The sequence below is a fragment of the Silurus aristotelis genome, assembly GCF_946808225.1.
Source record: "Silurus aristotelis genome assembly, chromosome: 13".
In the NCBI taxonomy this organism is placed as follows: Eukaryota; Metazoa; Chordata; class Actinopteri; order Siluriformes; family Siluridae; genus Silurus; species Silurus aristotelis.
Window position 1 is genome coordinate 27,149,774 of NC_139586.1, and position 22,934 is coordinate 27,172,707.

General features: G+C 40.0%; 1 protein-coding gene across 1 annotated transcript in view; it reads right to left on the reverse strand.

Moving 5' to 3' along the window:
* Positions 1 to 22,934, reverse strand: part of patj (PATJ crumbs cell polarity complex component) — a 158,136-nt gene that overhangs the window by 13,099 nt on the left and 122,103 nt on the right. Inside the window, exons 32-43 of the mRNA XM_083558989.1 lie at positions 20,720 to 20,792; positions 20,224 to 20,307; positions 17,218 to 17,310; positions 16,992 to 17,060; positions 15,084 to 15,210; positions 12,690 to 12,796; positions 7,802 to 7,885; positions 5,699 to 5,892; positions 5,223 to 5,370; positions 3,004 to 3,090; positions 2,524 to 2,650; positions 35 to 72 (exon numbers count right to left, since the gene is read on the reverse strand). Of these exons, the coding sequence (XP_083415115.1) occupies positions 35 to 72; positions 2,524 to 2,650; positions 3,004 to 3,090; positions 5,223 to 5,370; positions 5,699 to 5,892; positions 7,802 to 7,885; positions 12,690 to 12,796; positions 15,084 to 15,210; positions 16,992 to 17,060; positions 17,218 to 17,310; positions 20,224 to 20,307; positions 20,720 to 20,792 (1,231 nt within the window). The remainder of the gene's footprint in view (positions 1 to 34; positions 73 to 2,523; positions 2,651 to 3,003; positions 3,091 to 5,222; positions 5,371 to 5,698; positions 5,893 to 7,801; positions 7,886 to 12,689; positions 12,797 to 15,083; positions 15,211 to 16,991; positions 17,061 to 17,217; positions 17,311 to 20,223; positions 20,308 to 20,719; positions 20,793 to 22,934) is intronic.

Here is a 22,934-nt window from a genome sequence, read left to right on the forward strand (position 1 = left end):
CCATGGTGTTGCTTCAGAAAAAACGAGTTCTTACACGAGTGATTTCCACTGTGCGCAGCCCCGTTTCAACCACTGCAATGAGACAAAATAATACACACATTAAACTACAAATCTGTAGGACTATACGAGTCAATATTCATATGCTCAAACTTTACAGTTTTTCACTTTACAGAGTTGCATTTCTCAAAACAATTAGTACAAACATGATGGATTACCTGCAAAAGCCTGTACTTTACATAAAATCCTTAGGTAATGTTTCAAAAGTATCAGTGTCAATAAATATCTCACCGCCATCAGAACCGCTTTGGCCCTTGTTCACAAACAAGATCATTAAAATGTGACGGCGCACGGTTTCAGTATTTCCTCACGAAGGTTGAAGATTCACAAGATTCACCTTTGACCCTGTTTTAGAGAACTAGTCGATTATCGGTTGATCTCACGCCGTTCACTCGGCTTTATTAGGTGACATTCAAGATTCATCTGCACAATCCATCAATTCAAGACGCATTTACAAAACAAAATAAAAAGGTGAACAGAAATTTTCCCTCGACAGATTCTGACAATTGGTTGAACCATTTTGCATTCAATGAACTGATGCCCAGATGTTTTGGGGGTTGACACTATTCAGGTTAGAACCAGTATAAGATTTTTTTGATCAGCATGACAAACAAATGATAATGTAGGAAACAATATACAATTGTACAATCAATTAAATTAATGTACCAAAGCGTTCGCAATTTGATCAAAGCGACGAGAAAATTATTTTATGATGTGCACAAGTGACGACATGACGTGGAGGTTGAACAAGTAGACAGACACATCTGTATTACCCGAATGGGGTCAATCGAATGTAAACTTTTCTGTAATTTTAGTCAATTTAATTGATAACTAATATAATAAATAAGTGTATTTGATTTATTCTAATTTATTTTTATAACATTATAAATTATAATTTTATATATTATTTAACAAATATATATATATATATATATATGAGATTGAGAAATGGCAAACGACTGCATTTGAAACTTCAAAATGCACTGAAAGACACCAGCACTATCACACATCCTAATATATACTGCATTTAGCTTGTATTTTTAACTTCAAATGTAATAATATAATATACGTAAAATAATAAATAATAAATGCAAGTCTATATTTTGAAAATTTCTGCTGCAATGACAGATTTGTCCCAGACATTTACACATAATAGTTACACAAAATACTGTAATATAGATCGTTTAGTCTATGCACATGCATTACCAGCCACTTTAACTCAGACCTGCTGTTAGTCATTCGTGGAATTATCCAATCAGCTAATTATCTGGACACAGCATTGGTGCGATGCATCGAATTCTTTACACCCAAGATCATGAGAATAGTGCAAATAAACAAAAACATCAGAGTAGAAATACCGTGTGGATGAGAGAGGATTGAGAAGGAAGATTACAGTAACTCAAATAACCATGTTTTACCTCTGTACTGGATCGAAAAGCATCACAGGAGGCATGGAAGCTGTAAATGAGATATCTACAACAGAAGAAATCCACAACTGGTTCCAAATGAAGAGTAGGAATCTTAAGCACAGCCTGAGGCCAGATTCATTACATTTACCCCATTTGGCAGACGCCCTCATCCAGAGCGACTTCCACTGATCTCATTCATACAACTGAGTATCTATGGCATTAAGTGTGACTGGGATTTGAACTCACAACCTTCCGATCCAAAGACCAATGCATTAACCACTAAGTTGCCACCTCGCCAAATTCCCGGAATGCTGAATTGATTGGACCAGAAATGTCCTTCTGCTGTTGTATACTCACCTGTCTCAAGGTTTGTGCAATAAGAGATGCTTCCCAGGAGTGTAGTGATTATTTGAGTTACTGTAGCCTTTGAGTCAGTTTAGATCGGTTTACCAGTCTCGTCCTCCTCGCTCATTAACAACACTGTATGAGTTGGTATCAAACAGTTTCGAGATTAGCTCTGTTTACAAGCAAGTACTTTATTTATTAGTGTTTACACACTATCACCTTCAAAATATTCCCCTTGCACAGCATGACATCGCTCCCAGTGTTCCGTATTGCGTTCTGGAAGTCTTTTTTTTTCGAAGCGTGTCAAGCACATTCTGCGATTCTGCGGATCTACGCAACGGTGTCAAAAAAAAACGGCGAACGACTCATTTCAGCATCGCCTTGATCTTGCAAAATCACATCAAACGTCTCTGTGGCAGATTTGCCCAGTTCCAAACAAAATTTTTGTTTGATCTTTGTTTTAACTTGATGTCCATGAAAAAACGGACATGGCGACGCAGAATAGTTGCGCAGCTCCCGATGTACACAGCAGTGATGTCTTTCAACACTGAGTTATGAAGGGCGGTGCTCCCTGTGACTGTGTTACAAAACTAGATTCGAAACTTTTTGATACCACCTCGTATAAGTGTAGGTGTTGCACTGACACCACCTGCTTGACTGGTTGGATATTTGAATGGTGGCTATTAAGTGGTTAGAGAGTGTAAACAGATACCAGAGCTCTTGGTGTTTGCTTCGGTTCCAGTTTTCTCAGTGCTGCTGGGTAAGTGGCTGAGTTGAGGGGCAGTGGGAGAAGCCACAGGAGCCGCAGGGATGCTATTGGTCATATTACATGTATGACTCTGGAAACAGAAGGAGGACAGGGAATGAGCAAGACATTGAGAAAAGGTAAACATTATACACACATCACATTCACACATGTAGGAACGTTACTCATGCAGGTGAATGACCCTGTTCACACACGCAACAGCAGACCAAGCCAGTACAAGGTTATCGTGCACACACACACATTGCTGTTTAACAGGCATGAATGTTGTACATTCATTCCCATGGTGGACCATGCAGTGTCCAGACGGTGGTCAGGGCCACAGCTTGGTTTGGCGTTAGTGGTTAGAGTTTGGAGTGTGTCGAACGGGAAGACATGCAGAGCCAGCAGTGCAGAGTGCAGTGAGGACCCCGACCCTGGTTTACACACCTGGCTTCCCTGGGATGTGCGTCTGGAGGTGATCCAAGAGGCGGCCTTCAGTCGGCCTAACTCTAGCTGAACCATTCCCCTGGCACACTGGATCGGGGAACAGTGTAGGGTTTGTGAATGATGCACTCGTGTATTGATGTATATACACACACACACACACAAGTACACATACACACACGTGTGCTGTACAAGCTATAGGTAAAGAAGCTTTGTATTTGTCACATATAAACAGTGAAACCTGGAGGGTTAAAAGCCCAGGCAAGTCAGCATTAGTGATGTATGTGATTTTAACAATGCAGGTATATGATTTCCCGCTCGTCCAACATGCTGCTTATGTACATCGTCCGAAATGTAATAGACGATGAACCATAACCATGACTAGTGAGAGCAGTATGACATAATGTGACACGTTCTACACATCATTTGGCAGATGCCCTCGTCCAGAGCGACTTACATTTTCCTCAAGTGAGCCGCAATGGTGTTAAGTGCTCAGGGGCCCAGGAGAGGCGGCTCGCTGTGGCTGGGATTTAAACTCATGACCTTCAGATCCAAAGTCCAATAATCCAAACTTCAACCACTAAGTTACCACCTCCCCATATATTAATCATTCATGTGTGGGTTTGTTTTTTTTTTTTACCCCGAAATATCCTCCAATATCCGAATCTACCTTTATATATTATTTTTAAAATCCTTCACCACAGCAACATTAAAATCTCAAATGGTGTTGAATTATTTTCTATAACAGCAGTTCTGACAGCTGTAATGCAAAAGGTTTATATGAATGCTTTTCTTCTAAATATCAGTTTCTACAAAACAGTTTTATTCTTTATTTGAAACTACCTAAACCCTGCCATGATTTTTTTGTATATTACATGTTGGTATGGTTTTTTATTTTTTTTTATTTAAATAATCCAACTACACTATCTGGAGTTTGTAAACACCTGATCATAAGATTGGTATGTGCTGATTATTGAACATCCCATTCCACATTTAGTTATCATATGCTGTTAGAATAACCTCCACTCTTCTGGGAAGATGTTCCACTAGATGTTGGTGTGTGGAGGTTTGTGGAGATTCATTCCGCCAATTAGTAAAATCAGGTATTGATGTAGGTGAGGTGAGGAAGCCTGGGGTGGAGTCAGAGTGAAATAATCATCCTGAAGGGGGTCAATAGAGATATAGAGCTCTACAGCAGTGCACTCAAGATCTTTCACACACTTCCAACCCATGTAAAGCATATGTTCATGGAGCTGACTTGTCATGCTGGAACAGGTCTTCTAGTTCCTACCTACTTCACCTAATGAAGGGGAAACATCACGCTATCACATACAGAAACATCCTATACAATTGTGAATCTCCAACTTTGGGGAAGAAAAACGAATGGGTGGGAAAGTCAGGTGTCCCAATACTTTTCTTTTGCCATGCTCTTTGCAGCTTGATTTTAAATTTGTGCTATTTTGGAAACGTGTTTAAACTCTCAGTCTTGAGAATCAGATCAAGGGTCAGGACTTTTGCTGGGTGTCCAGTCTTGGAGGTGCGACAGCAATGTAGATCTGACATCCAAGTTTCAGTCTTTCCTCTTTATGTCTCCCAAACACAACATATCTAATCTAATATCTCCCAGTCTGTCCGGGGTATGTTACCAATTCCAGTTTGCATGAGCTGAACAGTTACAGATAGCGTGTGAACTCCAGTGGAACCAAAGTTATGTGACAAGTATGGAATTCAAAATGATGGGAAAACATCATGTCTAGCAAAGAGACACTTTGGCTCCATCAAAGATCATCCTACATCTACGGCATTTGGCAGACACCCTTATCCAGAGCGACTTATAATGAACCAGTTGAGGGTTAAGGGCCTTGTTTAAGAGCCCAGCAGTGATACTGGGATTTGAACTTGTGTCCTTCAACTACCACCTCCCCAAAAAGTAGATAAATATAAATATGGATAAAGTAAGATTTACTAATATTTTTACACAATATATAAAACCTAATAGTACATAAATAAAACTTTATAATAAACATTTATTTACTGAAATCCACAGGCTACACATCTGAAACAAACGAGACGATCCTCAGTCTACGCACACCCACAGTGACACCTTGTGGCTGTTTTAAGCAACTGCTTTTGTAACCGGCTTTAAGTAAATCTCCTCTAATCCTGTCTGGGCTCTGGTGCATTATCTCTGGCGGTGTTGTAAGCAGAGCTTAAGACTTTACCTTAAGGACAGCAGCAACTGTCTCCTGAGAAGCTCGTCTCATGTCCTCGCCGTCCACAGACAGTATCTGGTCTCCCTGCATGAGCCGGCCGTCCACGTCGGCTGCACCACCTTTAACCACGTCTGAGATGAAGACACCTGCGCCGTTCCTGCAGAAACCAGGAAGGAGATGGAGAAAAGAGGTGAAATGATGGAGCGATTCGGTTTCGCAATATGACCAATATTTCATATCAGAATGTTTCTGCAAAACTGGAGGTTGCTTTAAAACCATGAGAAATGGAAGAAATGGCAGAATTTCTACCCCTATGTGTAAATATCCAATTTTTTGTGTGTCTTTGCTGTGTTTTCTCCAAATGGGTTTGAGTCAGAATTCTCCCAAAAAGGGTTCATGTGATCTGCAGGTCTCGGACGAGGAACACTTTTGCAGTAAAATAATTCCATCAAATAGACTAATCTGTTAAAAAACTGGCCACCGACCTCTTGCCCACAATGCTGAGGCCAAGCCCTCGGCCACTCTTCTTCTGCAGTTCCACAGAAAAAATGTCCAGGTTCTCCTCATCACGGTACTGCGCCTCGTCCCGCAGGACCGTCAGACGCACTTTGGCAGGAGTCTGTCTGAGACCCGCGATGGCGTCCTCGTGCGCCACGCTACGCAGGTCCACGCCGTTTACCTGTACAGGACGGCACAAACGATTCATAAGAGATCTTCCAAATATTTGAGCCTTACATGCTATAAAGTATAAACCGAATTACGGTATTTGATCAATGAATTTATTTCGAGGACCCAGATCTAATTTATACACCTGAGCAGCTGAGGGTTTAGTTCCTTGTTCCAGGGCCCACCACCCTGCTTGGTGGTGCTGGGATTTAAACCTACAACCTTTCCATCATAAATACAGCATCTTTACATGTACATTTTACTGACATGGCATTGGTGAGCAGCTATGGGGTTAAGGGCCTTGCTCAGGGGCCCAGAAGTGGCCGTTTAGTGTTGGTGGGATTTAAAATCTAGATCTTCGGCTCCAAAGTCCAATGGCTTAACCACTAAGCTACCACTTTTACTTTCCATTAAACACAACAATCATAAAAAAGCTTGTTTTTAATATATATATATATATATATATATATATATATATATATATATATATATATATATATATATATATATATAAAAAAGTATTTTATTCTTTTTAATAAACCAGATTTAATAAAGCCCCCAACCAGCCTGCAATACACATTTCATCCAGCAGATGGCAGCACTTCTACAGGTTCTACAAGTAGTCTCAGTAAGGGTTTGTTTCTGAAGCTCATGGTTGCAGGTTTGCTGTCACACAGACATATTCCTGTTTTCGTCTCAGGCATGTTTATTTAATTAAATCTGTGGCTCCTCACAGGGCAGTTCCTGGTCCAGGGAAAATATACAGCATGAGAACACCACCAGTGTTGTGGGTAACGCGTTACAAGTAACGTGCGTTACGTAATAATATTACTTTTCTGGAGTAACGAGTAAAGTAGCGCGTTACTTTATACATTTACACATTAATATCCGAGTTACTTTTTTTAAAAAGTAATGCGAGTTACTTTTTAGTTAAATTATTTTGCATAAAAAAAATCAATACGGAATTCAAATGAACGTAGTCACGTAGAATCGCGCACTGATACGTGCGAGCAGCGGGAACAGAAGCTGGTCAGAAGCGGAGATGGCAAACCAGAGCATTACATTACTGTGATGAAAGTATTGTTATTATTTTGAAATAGTTGAGAAAAAGGAGAAGGGAATAATGGTTAAGTGTAGATTATGTGTTGGTGAAAAGCTCTTGTCAACTGCAAAAAATAGCACTTAAAAAAAACAAACATCTGCATGCAAAGCACAGCACTACAGATGTGTGTGTGTTTGTGTGTGTGTTATGCAATGTTGCATTTATGGAAATGGAGACAGAGATATAGAAAACTTTTGCCGTCTTTCCACCACTGCAGCTCCATGGACTGCTCAGAATAAAAGTTCTCCGTGGGAAGACACATGTACGACGCCATCACAGCGGAGATGGAGAGCAAATTCACAGTTTATTTGCTCTTTGTGGGAAGATAAACTGCCACGGTCACTGATAAAAGCGCGAACTTTGTAAAAGCGTTCAGATTGTTTCAAGCTGATGATGAAGCAGAGAATGATGTAGACGAGGACGAGGTCATATTTACGGAATTGCACCAAGTTTTTTGAGATGACAGCGAAAGGTATGTTCTCCCTCCACATCACCGGTGTGCAGCCCACACACGTCTTTTGCTCTAATATAACTTATTTCTTAATGGCAATTATCTATATTACACCTGTTACACCTGTAAGGCGTGAAAGAGATACAAGTAACGCAAAAGTAATATAACGCGTTACTTTCCATAAAAAGTAACTATGTAATGTAATTCGTTATTTTTTTGGGGAGTAACTCAATATTGTAATGCGTTACTTTTAAAAGTGACGTTGCCCAACACCGAACACCACTACTCACCCTTACTATCTCTCAGGGTTCTTACAGTGAAATGTCAGAATGATCTTTTTTTTTTTCACCCCAGGTTCTCTTCTCTCACCTCCAGTATCTGGTCTCCAGCCCACAGTCGGCCGTCCCGGGCTGCTGCTCCCTCCTCGTACACCTCATGGATCACTATAGCATCCTGGAGAGAGAGAGAGAGAGAGGGAGAAGGATAGAAATAGAGAGAAGGTTAGAAAGAGAATGAGAAGAAAAAACAGGGTGGGAAAGAGAGGAAGAGACAATGGGGAAAAAATATCAATTATAGACTCGTAACTCTTCAACTCATCCCGTGGCTTTTACATCTGGAAGCGTCATTAATCGAAACTTCTCAACTTTTTTTTATCTCTGAACTTTAAGAATAAATAATTTGCTCTCCACATTATTAAACGGCTGAGAAAATAGAACTCGCTCCTGTGTTCCAGATTTCAGTTCTGCATTCTCATATTCAGTGGTATTTTGACAGCATATGATCAACTGTAACGATAACAAAATATCGCTTGATTTTTCACTAATATCGGAGGAGTGAAATCTCCTTCCAGCTCCACATGTGGGTTTAGACATTTTGGTTATTTACTGAACCTGCCGTTGTGATGGTACTATGATCCCTAAAAACCCCCATCTCCAGTTTGAGAAACTTTCCGGATTCATTTATTTGTATAGAAATCATCATATAATCTATAGAACCTGCATCAGTCGTCTGGAATAGAGATAAAACTCTCAAACTATCAGGATAAGTGTCTGTAATTCAGTCAATAAATATAAGAAATGAGAAAATAGAAACTTCCTTTTCCCAAATGCCAAAAAGTGCCAAGAAACCATTTTTGCATCAGATGTCTTTGGATGTGGGAACATAAATTTTCCTGCTTAGTTTAACTGGGAGACCCAAAACCTGCTCCAGCAAGGTGATGCCCCTGTGCACAAAGCCAGCTCCATGAACATATGCTTTACATGGGTTGGACTGGAAGATCTTGAGTGGCCTGCTATAGAGCTCTGTACCACCATTAAACGTTTTTCCGATGAATGTGAACCCTGACTGCACCCCAGTTCTCCTCATCTCCCCTACATCACTACCTGATTTACTAACACACTTATGGCTGAATAAATCTCCACAAATTCTAGTGGAACATCTTCCCTGAAGAGTGGAGGTCCTCATAACAGCAAATGTGGGATGGGATGTTCAAGAAAGCTCCTACTAATCTTATGGTCAGGTATTTTGTTCGTATAGTGCAAATGCTAAAGATGTAAATGAATCACACATTTCCCTGATGAGATCACATGAACACCCGGGGGCTTTTTTCTGTCATATCAGAGCAGGTCTTCTGTAAAGCCAGATGGCCCATGAAGCTGAAATGTGTGTAATACTGATTGCAGCCCAATGACTGTGTGCTGTTAAAGCCTGAGGCACCTGTAGAGTCTACAGTGTCAGGGCACAATGGGAGCAATGTGGGGAAAGAATGATTCCACAGGACAGAAGATCGGTTTAGAAGATAGAAGTGACTCCAACTGGAGACTCAATAAATCGATCAGGGTGGGGCAGAAACCAAAGGTTGGGCTGATAACTGGAAGATGCTTATTCATTAGTTCCTCTGCAGTAACCACTTTCTCCAGGTCACAGTCAGGGTTGATCTTGCCACTAAACCAACTTAAGGCATGGGAGGTGGGACAAAACCAGATCAAATAACCAGATGAAAGGCGTATGTGGAGAACATGCAGAACATTACACAGGGGATCCCAGTGTACACTGTCCTTAACCACTACATTACATTTGGCAGATGCCCTTATGCAAAACAATTTACAATTACCTCCATGGGTGTTAAGGGCCTTGCTCAGGGGCCCAGGATTGGCAGCTTGGTGTGGCTGAGATTTGAACTCATAACCTTCTGATCCAAAGTCCAATGCTTTAATCATTAAGCTACCACCTCCCATTATACCCATTATAAGCTACCATTATAATACCTAATCTGCATTTCTCTCCCTTTCGGTGGGTCTTAAACCTGAGATAGCATTCATCGTGTCTTCTTCTGCTCTCCGGATCTGCTGAGGATGATGCGCCATGGATAAACGAAAAAAAAAATAATCCACAGTTTACTATTAATGGTTTCCCATAGGAACCATGAAGATGGCTTTGGTCTGCAGTCAATACGAACAGTCGCAGTGTGAAGTGAAGTTTTGGACTCCAATTTGCCATGAACCATTTTGCACTCGAGTCTCCATCAATGAACAATTAATAATAATTATATTGATATCATGAATTTCGGGTTCCTTGAAAGGTTTCATAAGCTATTTCTGAACACTTCAATCCCGGACTCTTGAATCTTTTTTGCGTCCCACCTCGTAAAGATTTCAAAGAGAAGCCCGGATGATCCCGAGCCATCTAGAGACGTACCAGTAGCAGATCCGGTTTCATGAAAAGTTGACTTCTTAAGACTTAATCAACACTCAAAATAACATTCTACATATGCCGTTCCTTCATCATTGAACATCTAAAGGATCTGGCATGAAGGAGTTGAGGTTTTGAATCTGTAATGATAAACAGTTATTGTTAAACCCTTCTTCAGACAGGATCTAGGCCACCTCTGAAAGCACTGCCGTTCTATTTGCAGTGCGCTAGGGTCATAATGTTATTGTTGCTTTCACGTACACACCAGCGATTTGAATCATTCAGGACATTCCCAAGCACAAACTGCTAACGATCCTGACTTGCATGCATCAAGCTCTGAGCTGGTTTGCTGAGGGGGTGATTTTCCCTGAATTGGATTGAATGTCAATGCATTTTATTTATGGATACAATAAAAATGATTAAAACGCTAGATCAGACAGGATCAGGGTAAAAACTAGATACAGACGCATTTCATTTTCAGAGAACCTAATTAAAAAAACTCTTAAAAGACGACTGAGATGCCCCATAAAGCCGTATAAGCAACCCTGTAACATCCCTAATACAATAAGCCATTCAATTATACAACATTATATTGTATTTGTAATAAATAAAGACATTTGAATTGATTCTAATGTAAATATCTGCCGATAGCATTCTACTTATCTTCAGTCTTCCAGATTTGTTTTATAAAAAAATACCTTATGCTAATGTGTCATATATGTAAATATTCATATAATTCATTTACCATAATTTCCGGACTATTAAGTGCACCCATATATAAGCCGCACCCACTAAATTTGACAAAGATTTGTATTTTGAACATAAATAAGCCGCACCTGTCTGTAAGCCGCAGGTGTCTACACTGAAACTAATGAACTTTACACAGGCTTCAATGAAAGACAGTGTCTGTTACACGGTGTAACTGGTGAAATATGTTGTGGCTCCTATAAGAGCAGAGCGGCATTTTGGGAACAGCCTGCCGTTGCATTTTCCGCTATTACTGCATATGTGCAAGACCGAGGAATATGTCCTTATTATTTTTTTATGCTCTTTTCTAAGTTTCTTTGACTAATCCGTAACGCTGTTGCCAAGAAAAAATAAAAAACCTGTCTGTGCTTATATGATTTCTGTTGCAACTGGAGTTAGCGAGCTCTCCCTTCACCCAGACTCAACGTGTTACAACGGCTTGAATCTAAACAGTAGCCTACCAAGAAAGTCATTGTTCACTGTCTTCCTCCTTCCTTTCACAACTATTTCTCTCGGAAGTTTATCTTTTGGCATCGCCGCGCGTTTAAAAATTGCCGTGCCGATGCCGTGCAGCTCAGAACACAGTTTCCGTTTGGAAATTTTGATTGGTCTAATGTTATGTAGTTCAGTTTTTTGGCTTGAAGTTTGTGAAACCGGGAAAAACCCAGGAAAAATCCATAAATTAGCCGCTTAATTGTTTAAGCCGGTGGGAAAAAAGTAGCGGCTTATAGTCCGAAAAATACGGTGTATATATATATATATATATATATATATATATATATATATATATATATATATATACACACAGTACAGACCAAAAGTTTGGACACACCTTCTCATTCAAAGAGTTTTCTTTATTTTCATGACTATGAAAATTGTAGAGTCACACTGAAGGCATCAAGGGCTATTTGACCAAGAAGGAGAGTGATGGGGTGCTGCACCAGATGACCTGGCCTCCACAGTCACCGGACCTGAACCCAATCGAGATGGTTTAGGGGTAAACTGGACCGCAGAGTGAAGGCAAAAGGGCCAACAAGTGCCAAGCATCTCTCGGGGAACTCCTTCAAGACTGTTGGAAGACCATTTCAGGTGACTACCTCTTGAAGCTCATCAAGAGAATGCCAAGAGTGTGCAAAGCAGTAATCAAAGCAAAAGGTGGCTACTTTGAAGAACCTACAATATGACATTTTTCAGTTGTTTCACACTTTTTTGTTATGTATATAATTCCATATATAATTCCACATGTGTTCATTCATAGTTTTGATGACTTCAGTGTGAATCTACAATTTTCATAGTCATGAAAATAAAGAAAACTCTTTGAATGAGAAGGTGTGTCCAAACTTTTGGTCTGCACTGTATATATATATATATATATATATATATATATATATATATATATATATATATATAGATAGATAGATAGATAGATAGATAGATAGATAGATAGATAGATAGATAGATAGATAGATAGATAGATAGATAGATAGATAGATAGATAGATAGATAGATAGATAGATAGATAGATAGATAGATAGATAGATAGATAGATATGACACTTCTGCACCCACTTGTTAATAATAATTAACTTTATGCCTCATTACTACTTTTCTCTCCTTTTTGAAACCTGAAACTTAAAGCATTGAATTGTATTTTTCCCTTTTATTATTAACAAACAAACAAACAAAAAAAAAAAAACTGCAAATGTCGGAGGTCGAAACTGCAAAATTTGTGCTGCACCAAACTCTTTTTTTTTTATATAAACACTACTGGTTTAAACTCAAAATAGCAGATGCTCAGTTAGTGCAGGTGTGTCCCATACCAGCTGTGTGTCTTTGCCTCCGACGATACTGAGACCGAGTCCAGAGCGGCCTTTAGAGATCTCGATCACAGTTTCCTGCCCTGGTACTATGGGACACGTCGCTGGGTCTGCAAACACCAGAGAAACAGAGGTAAGACATGGAGAAAAAAGTAAGCAGGGGAGAAATGTGGGAGATGTCTTCATGTGCTGGATGTTAAAGTGTGTTGTGTGCGATCTTATCTTCTGCGATTTCACAGCAGCCAGTGATTCACAGGATTAAGAAATGGATTAATATAAAAATGTGTATCCTGTTGTTTAGATCAGTCTAAATCTAAATGAAGTTTTACTTTTCACACGAGACGCAGAGGGTGGGTGGTGATGTGGGGGGGCGTGTGTTGAAGACTAGAATAAACGAGGACGATGTTTGATGTTTGACAATGATAATGTTGATATTCTCAGAACATCTAGTGTCCAGTGTTCCAGTCACAGGAATAATATGCAGATTCTAATGTCCAGTTTTCTGCAATAGCTGAACCAAACACACACACTGAAAAATATAGGACCAGTTTTTTTGGTTAATAGTCTGACATTTTGGTTAAAAGCTGGATCTGATCTAATCTGTGCGTGTACACGTGTAAAAGATTAAGACACATGAAACATTGGGGTATTCTGGGGAAAAAAAGCATCGGGCCTCATCTTTCAGTACTACTGTAGTAACTCAGTGGAGATGTTGTTGTTGATTAATACCATGTTCCAGCATGTGCCAGCTCCATGAAGATATGCTTTACATGGGTTGGAGAAGAAGATCTCCTGCTATAGAGCTCCAAACCCATTAAACACCTTTGGGTTGAATTGGAACTCTGACTGCACCCCAGGAAAAAACTACATTGCATCAATGGCATTTGGCAGACGCCCTCATCGAGAGTGACTTACATTTTCTCTCATTCATACAACTAAGCATCTATGGGCTTTAATAGCCTTGTTTAGGGGCCCAGGAGTGGCAAGTTGCTGTGGCTGGGATTTTAACTCATGAACTTCTGATTTAGAGCCCAATGCCTTAATCACTAATCCACCACCAGTTCCAAATCTAGTGGAACATCCTCCCAGAAGAGTGGAATGAACAAAGATATATCAAGGACACAGAGATCATCTACACCCACTGTGCCCAGGTGATCATGGACACCAAGCACATGATGGAAAAGCAGGACAGCATGTGTGTGTGTAGGAAGCCAATGGCCCACAGCACACTAGGGAATATATGACACATTACAGCTTATGAGATGCCAAATTGGTCACTTATCAGCGCTGACTTTAACAAACTGACAAACAACAGAGGAGGAAATGAACAAAATCCAGTGACAAATAAAACGTAAACACACACCACCAGAGTAGCTTTTATACTGAAGCCTTTCTGACAGAATGACAGGTTTGTGGTCTTGGGTCGATTGCTTTCGTGTGGTTTTATTGTATTTATTCTTTTTACATTTAACATCCCATTCCACATTCAGTCCCCATTTGCCCATATAATCTTCTGTGAAGATGTTCTACTAAATTTTGTGGAAATTCATCAGGCACAAGGGTGTTAGTAAAGTCAGGTAGTGATGTAGGTGAGGTGAGGTGAGGAGGCCTGGGGTCTTTAGAGCTCTACAGCAGGAGATCTTCCACTTCCATCCAACCCATGGAAAGCACATCTTCACAGAACTGGCTTTGTGCACACTTGGTGTCACAGATTTGGCCCTCCTAGTTCAAGTGAAAGCAAAAATGTCATGCTACCACATTTATAGACATCCAATAAAATCAAGTGCCTCCAGGTTTGTGGTAACAGATTGGGGAAGAACCACAAATGGCTGGAAAAGTCAAAATAATTTTGTGTGTATTTATTATAGTATAATAGTAAAGAATAATTTTTTTCATTCTGGCTCAACTCGTACCTCTGTTGAAGCACTAAAATTCAATATTTAATAACCTGAAATTATTCAGTTGAAGTTTGGGAATCAATTTTACGTGATTTTATTTCTGTCTATTAAAGTTTTTCTTGTGTATGTTTTTCTGATACACATGATTCCATAATCATCATCCACTTCTGCCGTTTACATTTACGACATTTGGCGGACGGCCTTATCCAGAGGACCTTACAATCATCTCATTCATACAACTAAGGGCCTTGCTCAGGGGCCCAGAAATGAAAGCTTAGTAGTGGTGGGATTTAAACTCACGATCTTCTAAACAGAAGTCTAACATGTTAACCACTAAGCTACACCTTCATCGATTGAACTACCTCCTCGAAACGTTCCATTCCATTTAAATGATGATAGCGCCGTTGTTTCTGCCAAAGTAATAAAACTTGAATTCTATTTAGAGAACCCTGTATGTGTCCGATGTGCTCTGGAGGAACGCAGGAAATTAAACTGGTACCTTTGCTGCAGCACTCAAAGTCAGGGCTGGTGGATGAAGGAGGCACTGGGGGTAAAAGTGCTGCTACATCCACAGACGTTGCTGGAAGCTTGCTGAAGTTTCTCTGGCTGTTGGCAAGGCTAGGAGTCTATAAACACACACACACACACACACACACACACACACACACACACACACACACACACACACACAGACACACACACACAGACACACACACACACACACACACAGACACACACACACAGACACACACACACACACACACAATGCTTTCCCATCACAATAACCATTCTATTATACCATAGAAACATTCTCACTCTCGCACCCAAACCATCACCCCAAAGCAATCCTGCTTTATAGTTCTCCTTTTTTCTCACACACCGGGTTCTGAGATTTGTTCCACATTGCTAAAATTACCCGACCCCAATATCCCATCCGAACACACTATCCCAGTATCCCATTTAAACATTCATCATTTCCTTACTTTGAATACCACAGGCATGCTCTGGCTCACTTTCAGTTTCTTCTCCTCTCTCTCTCTCTCTCTCTCTCTCTCTCTCTCACCTTTAAAACGCCTTTAAAAACGCAATTTCTCCATAATAACTTCAATGATTTAATGTTGGAACACATTGTAATAATAATAATACGCCTATTATATTACAAAGACACGGACAGGCAAAGCATCCGTAACTACACAAACCACGGGAGGTAAAAAAAAAAAATAATAAAAATAAAAATATTATAATGAGAAATAAAAAATAAAAAAACACCTTTTTTTTTCTCAGAAAGGTGCCGATTATTTCCACAGTATATTGATATTCAGATAAATGTAATATTTAGGCAACATAAGATCCAAATTTATTCATCTACCTGGCCTTTTTGCCTTTCCGAGACCCTTTAAAGTTAAATCCCCGAATGGATACAGGAATGTCTATAAATACTTGGGGATCGACCTTGATATTTTCACTGCCTGGTGGGTCGTGTTTTTTACACCCAAGCCTTGAGTGGTGTCCTGCCTGAATCAATCCAACTCTTAATAGCTGCATGATGCCACGTCTATAGAAAGCAGACATCTTATAGAGAAACGCAGTAGAACAGAGCACTGCAGTAAGAATGAATGTCTACTAAAGCGACAAACACACACGTCTCCTTTCACTGTAGCCACAACTGCACCGTCCCCATAAAACATAAAACTTTTCCAGGAATCGTTAATACTTTCGCGTTTTCTTTCCTGTACGATTTTCCCAAAATCGCGAAAGTATTAACGATTCCTGGAAAAGCTTAACAACTTTTCTAGCAGCCCTTTCCTCACGATGTCCAGCTTTTCCTGAAAAGTCCACCTTGTAAATGCCATTGTATGTGTATCTGTGACCAAATCAATTTCTTCTCCTCTGTCAGCTGTCGTGGAATAAAAAAAAAAAAACATCTATTAAATCCACACAAATATATTCGAGCTTGTGCAGTTTGCTACAGATGTGGGTTCTGCAAGTTCTCTGACCTTCCAATCAAAAGACACGAAAATGCAGATGTTATCGGACGCCGGCTAGAGGGCCTCGGAGTTGAAATCTGATTGGTTAAAGTAACAGTAACAGGTACTTTAAACTACAGGTGCCCACAGTGCTGAAATCTGATTGGACAGAAACTCCAACGTAACAGACGCTAGGTTGTACTGCACCTAAAAGCAGCACAGCTTGCAATTGACTATTGGGAATAATTGAATAAATATTCTTTGACAAAAATATAATAAAGCACAAGTCAGTGTTTTATTACTTTAGACCGGCAGAGACGGCCCTGCTGGCCCTGCAATGATGAAATTATCCTCCAAGTATCGACCTTTAGCTTTAATCAGAATGGTATTCACACCCAAATTGGGTGACGAGGGCAATGTTAAAGCTTTAACACACCCACCTTTTCCAGGGGAGATCTGGAAACATCCTCAGCCACAATCTCAAGCGTTCTTTCTGAAGACTTTAGCTTCTAAATGAAAATAAATAAATAAATAAAACAATCATATATATATATATATATATCCAAACATAAGATCTCCATAAGCCAATGAGATAATGGAGCAAAGAAGCAAGAAAAATAGAGTATAGTTCATTTGTCAAGTTGTAAAAATGAAATCATCACTGGCCTTAGAGGCAGCCTCGCCATCCTGTAGACCCTTGTCTACCGTCTCTACAGGCCCTGAGCTCTCTGGACTGGCCTCACACGACTGCTCCTGGACCTGAGGTCACAATAAAACAGCAATGACTCCTCTTATAGGCACAAGTAGGTCAAGACCTCGGTCTCAGAGCTCCGGCCAGAACAACGAGGCATTTAACCACACTTAATAAATGAAAGGGAATGAGAAATATTCCTGTGGTTTGAGAAATGGGTAAAAAGAGAACTCGTATGGACTCAGATCTCGGATTCTGAGAGAGAAAACAACCGTTTAATCAGAGCATCAGTAAAAAAAAAATTTATCAGCATGGAAAAGATTTCCAATGTTTAAATTTAGGGCAGTCAAAATGAACGCATTATAAACCATCGTGCGTTTCTGTTTGACCATTTTTATCTAAAATTTAAATAAATAATATAAAAGAGGCGAAATTAAAACCTTTAATGCAACACACATTTATTCATGACATTTCTATTTAGAACAGATAAAAATGTGTGATTATTTTGCAATTAATCACACGATTAATTGCGATTAATCACACACTTAATCACGATTAATCGCGAGTTGGGTTGTGATTAAATATTTGACAGCCCTTATTTAAAACACTCGTAATAGGTTAGGCTCAATTTCGGTGTCACTGTCATAGCACGAATAACTGTATATAGTAATTTCCCAATTTACCCAAGCGGGTAAATGAATGACGACACAATTATAGCACTATAACGGTGTAAAGATAAAGGTAGACGTTATCAGGTGAATATCAGTAGAGCAAAATGGCATAAGAAAAATATACTTATAGAACAAGTATACAGTATCTCACAAAAGTGAGTGCACCCCTCACATTTCAGCAACCTTTAAAGTATAATCTTCTCAAGGGACAATACTGAAGAAATGAAACTTGGATATATTTTAGAGTAGTCAATGTGCAGCTTGTATATCAGTACAGATTTACTGTCGTCTGAATATAACAACATACAGCCATTACTGTCAAAATAGCTGGCAACAAAAGTGAGTACGCCCTCAGTGATAACAGCTGTACGTGGTGTAACTATGCAAAGTCACATGTTCAATTAATCATGTTCATGTTTTTTTGTCTGCTTTACAGAACCATACAAATGGGTGTATCTTGTTAAGCAGTTAAAATGAGGTGTTTTGAGTACAATTCCCTCATACTGACCACTAGATGTTCAACATGGACCTCATGTTAAAGACTCTGAGGATTTGAGAAATAAAAGTTGCCTGAGTATAGAAGAAGATCAGTAACACCCTGAAACTGAGTTACAGTACAGTAGTCAGGGTCATACAGAGGTTTTCCAAGACAGGTTCCACTCGGAACAGAGTCCTCGTGCTGTGCGTCAGGTGCAGAAGTTGCTTTAAAAAACCGGATGTCTGAGTGCTGCATCGTTGCTTTAGAGGTTGCAGGAGCGGAAGGTCCTCTTGTCAGTGCTCAGACCGTACGCCGCACACCACAACAAGTCAGTTTGCATCGCCGCTGTCAAGGAAGGAAGCCTCTTCTGAAGTTGGCTCACAAGAAGGCCTGCAAAATGTTTGCTGAAGACGACCTGTCCAAGAGCATGAATTACTGGAACCATGTCCTGTGGTCTGATAAGATACACTTGTTTGGCTTAGATGGTGTCCAGCATGTGAGGAGCACCAAGAAAATTGTGTCTTGCCCAAAGTCAAGCATGGTGGTGGTAGCATCATGGTCTGGGGCTGCATGAGTGCTGCTGGTACTGAGGAGCTGCAGTTAAATTGAAGGAAACATGGATTCCAACATGCACTGTGACATTCTAAAGCATGACATCATGCCCTCCCTTTAGAAACCGGGCTGAACGGCAGTTTTCCAACACAATAACGACCCCAAACACACCACCAAGATGACTTGCTGCGGAAGCTGAAGGTGATAGTGATGGAGTGGCCAAGTATGTCTCCAGACCTGAAACCTTTCGGGCACCTCTGGGGCTTCATCAAGCAGAAGTTGGAGAAGCGTCATGTGTCTAACATCTAGCAGCTCAGTGCTGTCATTATGGAGGAGTGGAAAAGGATTCCAGCAACAACCTGTGCAGCTCTGGTGAATTCCATACCCAGGAGGATTAAGGCAGCGCAACATAACGATGTTTACACCAAATATTCACACTTTGGACACAGTTTTGACATGTTTGACATGTTCACCTGGGGGGTACTCCAAGGCTCTTCTCTGTTCTGGCACCGAGGTGGTGGAATGAACTTCCCTAGATGTTCGTACAGCAGAGTCCCTGGCTATCTTTAAGCTGAAAACACTTAAATTAGCTTGTTCCAGGTTTGCGTACCAGCCTAGATTTATTCATTGCTAGAGACTCAAAGCACTTTGTGCGTCGCTCTGGACAAGGGCGTCTGCTAAATGCCGCAAATGTAAATGTAAATGTACTCGCTTTCGTTGCCAGACAGTAATGGCTGTAGGTTGTTATTTTTAGAGGACAGAAAATCTGTACTGATGTACAAGCCGAACATTGACTACTCTAAAATATATAATTTCTATAGTATTGTCCCTTATTTTTGAGAGATTAAGAAAAGATCTTGAGAAAAGTTCAGGCTTTAGCAAGAAATCCATTGTGTTGTGCTGTTTGTACAATTTGTTGGAAAAGAAAAAAAAAAAAACACTTACTGGTTTGCAAATATTAAGAATGATTGAAGAAAAAGCAAGTGCGAAAAACTGGAGACCAAAAGCGAGTACGACTGAAATTTGTTCGCGTGATTTTTCTGTATGTTGGCTGATAATGGAGAAATGTGCGTTAATAAACATTACACTCGAGTTGATCTCGATGGCACGATGATGGCGTCTTGTTGTTTCAGTGGTCAGTGGAATGAGTTGAAAAACACAGCAGAGAACCTTCAGAACCACAGTCAGATGAGCCCGACGCACACTGGTGCAGTGGGTATTTGATGGTAATGTCAGCCACTGGAGCAGAAAGAAATCTTGAAATCTTGAAGATGTCTTACCTGGTTTACCAGGGGCTCCGGGAGACACTCCGGGGGCTGCGGCTTCTCTGTAGGTGTTACAGCTTCTGGAAGGCTCGGATGAATCTAAAATCCATGATCAGAATTTAGATACGGTGCATCGTGAAAAATAAAGAATCGCGAAAGAATAAATCACAACTTGCCGCAACCTCTAGGTTTTGGTAGGTAGCAGGAAACGTTGACGTCAGTGACAATGACTATGATAACAGTGACGTTCCTTCAGACCTGCTCCATGGGTGTTATTAATATTATTAATGCAATGTGATGGATTTCTGGTGAAATGTTCTAGCATTGCGCCTGGGGTAGTGTGTGTGTGTGTGTGTGAGTGAACATAGGGTTTTTTTTTTTTTTTACCAAAAGAACATCTTGCAGTAAAATGGTTTCTACAGGGAATATCTACTCCAAAAACTCTTTAAAAAACAAACAAACAAAAAAAAAACTATTTTGAGAAACAAATAAAAACAACATCATACTGCACCTCATTTGAGGACAAAAAGGATGGCTGGTAAGGGAAAGGTGGAACTGCCATTTGATTGATAGCATCTTCATTCCTGTGTAGGAGGAACAACATATCCATTAGCTGCAATGACCGTATACATTCTCATACACTGCTGAATAAACAGGTTTAGACCGGTCTGGTTATTCTCCTCTGTTATCAACAAGCTGCTTCATCCCGGAGATTCTCTGCTCACAGAAGGGTTTTTTTGCACCATTTTCTGTTGTGCATGAGAATCCCAAGAGCTCAGCAGTTTATGAATCCACCCCATCCAGACTGCACCACGATCGAAGTCTCAAAAATCGCACTTTTTTTCCCCCCAGTCTGATATTCGACGGGTAATTTAAATTAAGGTTTTGAAGATTTATGAATTCCATTCCTCAAACTGGAACATCAGTATGTGTCAGGGATATTCCATGGCTAGGTGAAAACTACACAATGTTAATGCATGATCTGAAAGCCTGAGGAACATCATAGCACCATGAGAGGTGCATTCAAATGCTGTAAGGACTCTGGATTATAATCTAATACCATGGCTTTAGCATTGATGTTTGAGGAGCAAAAGTGACTGAATGGATCGAAGATGCTTAAGATTTGTTAGTTATTTTACATACATGGAGATACAGACGTTAATTGATAGATAGTGATTGAGAAGATTGAACATTGAGAAATGTTTATAATATCTGACTCTGTATAGAAATGGAACTGCATTAATACAAAATGCTGATTCTGTCCAGTTAAACATGCTCCTGAGGTACCAGTGACCAGAGTTCCTGCACTTTTCTCCTCTACTGATCTGCCTGATTAATCCTGATAGCCTTCCTATCTAACTGGAGGCCACTCGATGGTTCTTCATCAACAGCCTAAAGATCCATGAAGTTACAGAGCAACTAAAGAACTCTGGACTATAATTAATATCACCAGTCTGCTACAATGGATCAGGACCACCGTTTTGCATTTAAGCTCTCATCACTGGACACCTGGACATGATGGAACTGTGATGAATGGAGATTCTGTGCCACCCAGATGAGGATGGGTTCCCGTTTGAGTCTCTCAAGGTCTCTTCCTCGTGAGGTCTGAGTTTTTCACTCCCACATTCCCAGCCACTGGCTCACTCATTAGGAATAAAAAAAATAAGGAACACATTCATAGGCACTATTTATTCTTCGAAACATCTTTATCTGTGTGAAGCTGCTTCGAGACATTGTCCGTTGTGAATTTGCTGCCACACTTCGGCGTCTGGATCAACACATTTTCTTTCCCCTCGTTACAATCAACTCCCACCCTTTCACGTAGAATCCAAAAAATCCATGTTGCACAAATAGTCAGCTGTCACTCATACGCAGTTCCCCAGGTTCTCTTTCCTGTACGCTCAGAACAAGCTTTCTGAAAACGGAAAACACAGAAGCTTCTGATAAAAATGTCAACGCTTGTGTGGAGAATCGAAGGAGCATAGAAAACAGTGCAGGAGCACAACGGAGGTCCCGCTGAGGCTTCGTCGGATATCTGAGCGGCTGTGAAACACGGCACGGGGGAAAGTGACGCACCGGAGCAGATGCGCTGGATCAAAGCGAATCTAAAAATGAAGTCTTGTGATGTACATCATGTGATGCGAGCTGCGTATTTCACCATTGCAAACAAATCCATATGGTAACAACTCGCTCAGAGACTTACACAGTAGGGTCAGAAGTATTGGGACGCCCGACATTTCCCACTAATATGTGATTTCTTATTTTAGACTGAATGCTTAAAAATTTTGAAAAAAAAGCACACAATCTTATGATCAGGTGTCCAAAAGCTTTTGTCGATAAATTCTATTTATTGCAGAAGAGCTGCAATAAATACATTATAAAGATTATAAAATACAGATTTAATAAATATGTTGTTTTAATGTAATAATTAATATGATGATGCTTTCAGTGAGGATAAATCCTGCATTTTTGGAAGCAGTGTCAGTGTTTCGATAAAGGGTAAGCTGTAAGTAAGTAACATGTTCCATCACAGTGAAGCCTTCAGCATAGGAGAATTTGTGATTTCTCAGTAACATGACAAGCGAGAACTAAAATTATGAAAATAAAAACATCTTTAGTTTATTCACTTAAACTATTAGTTTCAAATATAATACACATAATAAAGCATATTATAATTAGCAAATATAAGTATCAATCTATCTATCTATCTATCTATCTATCTATCT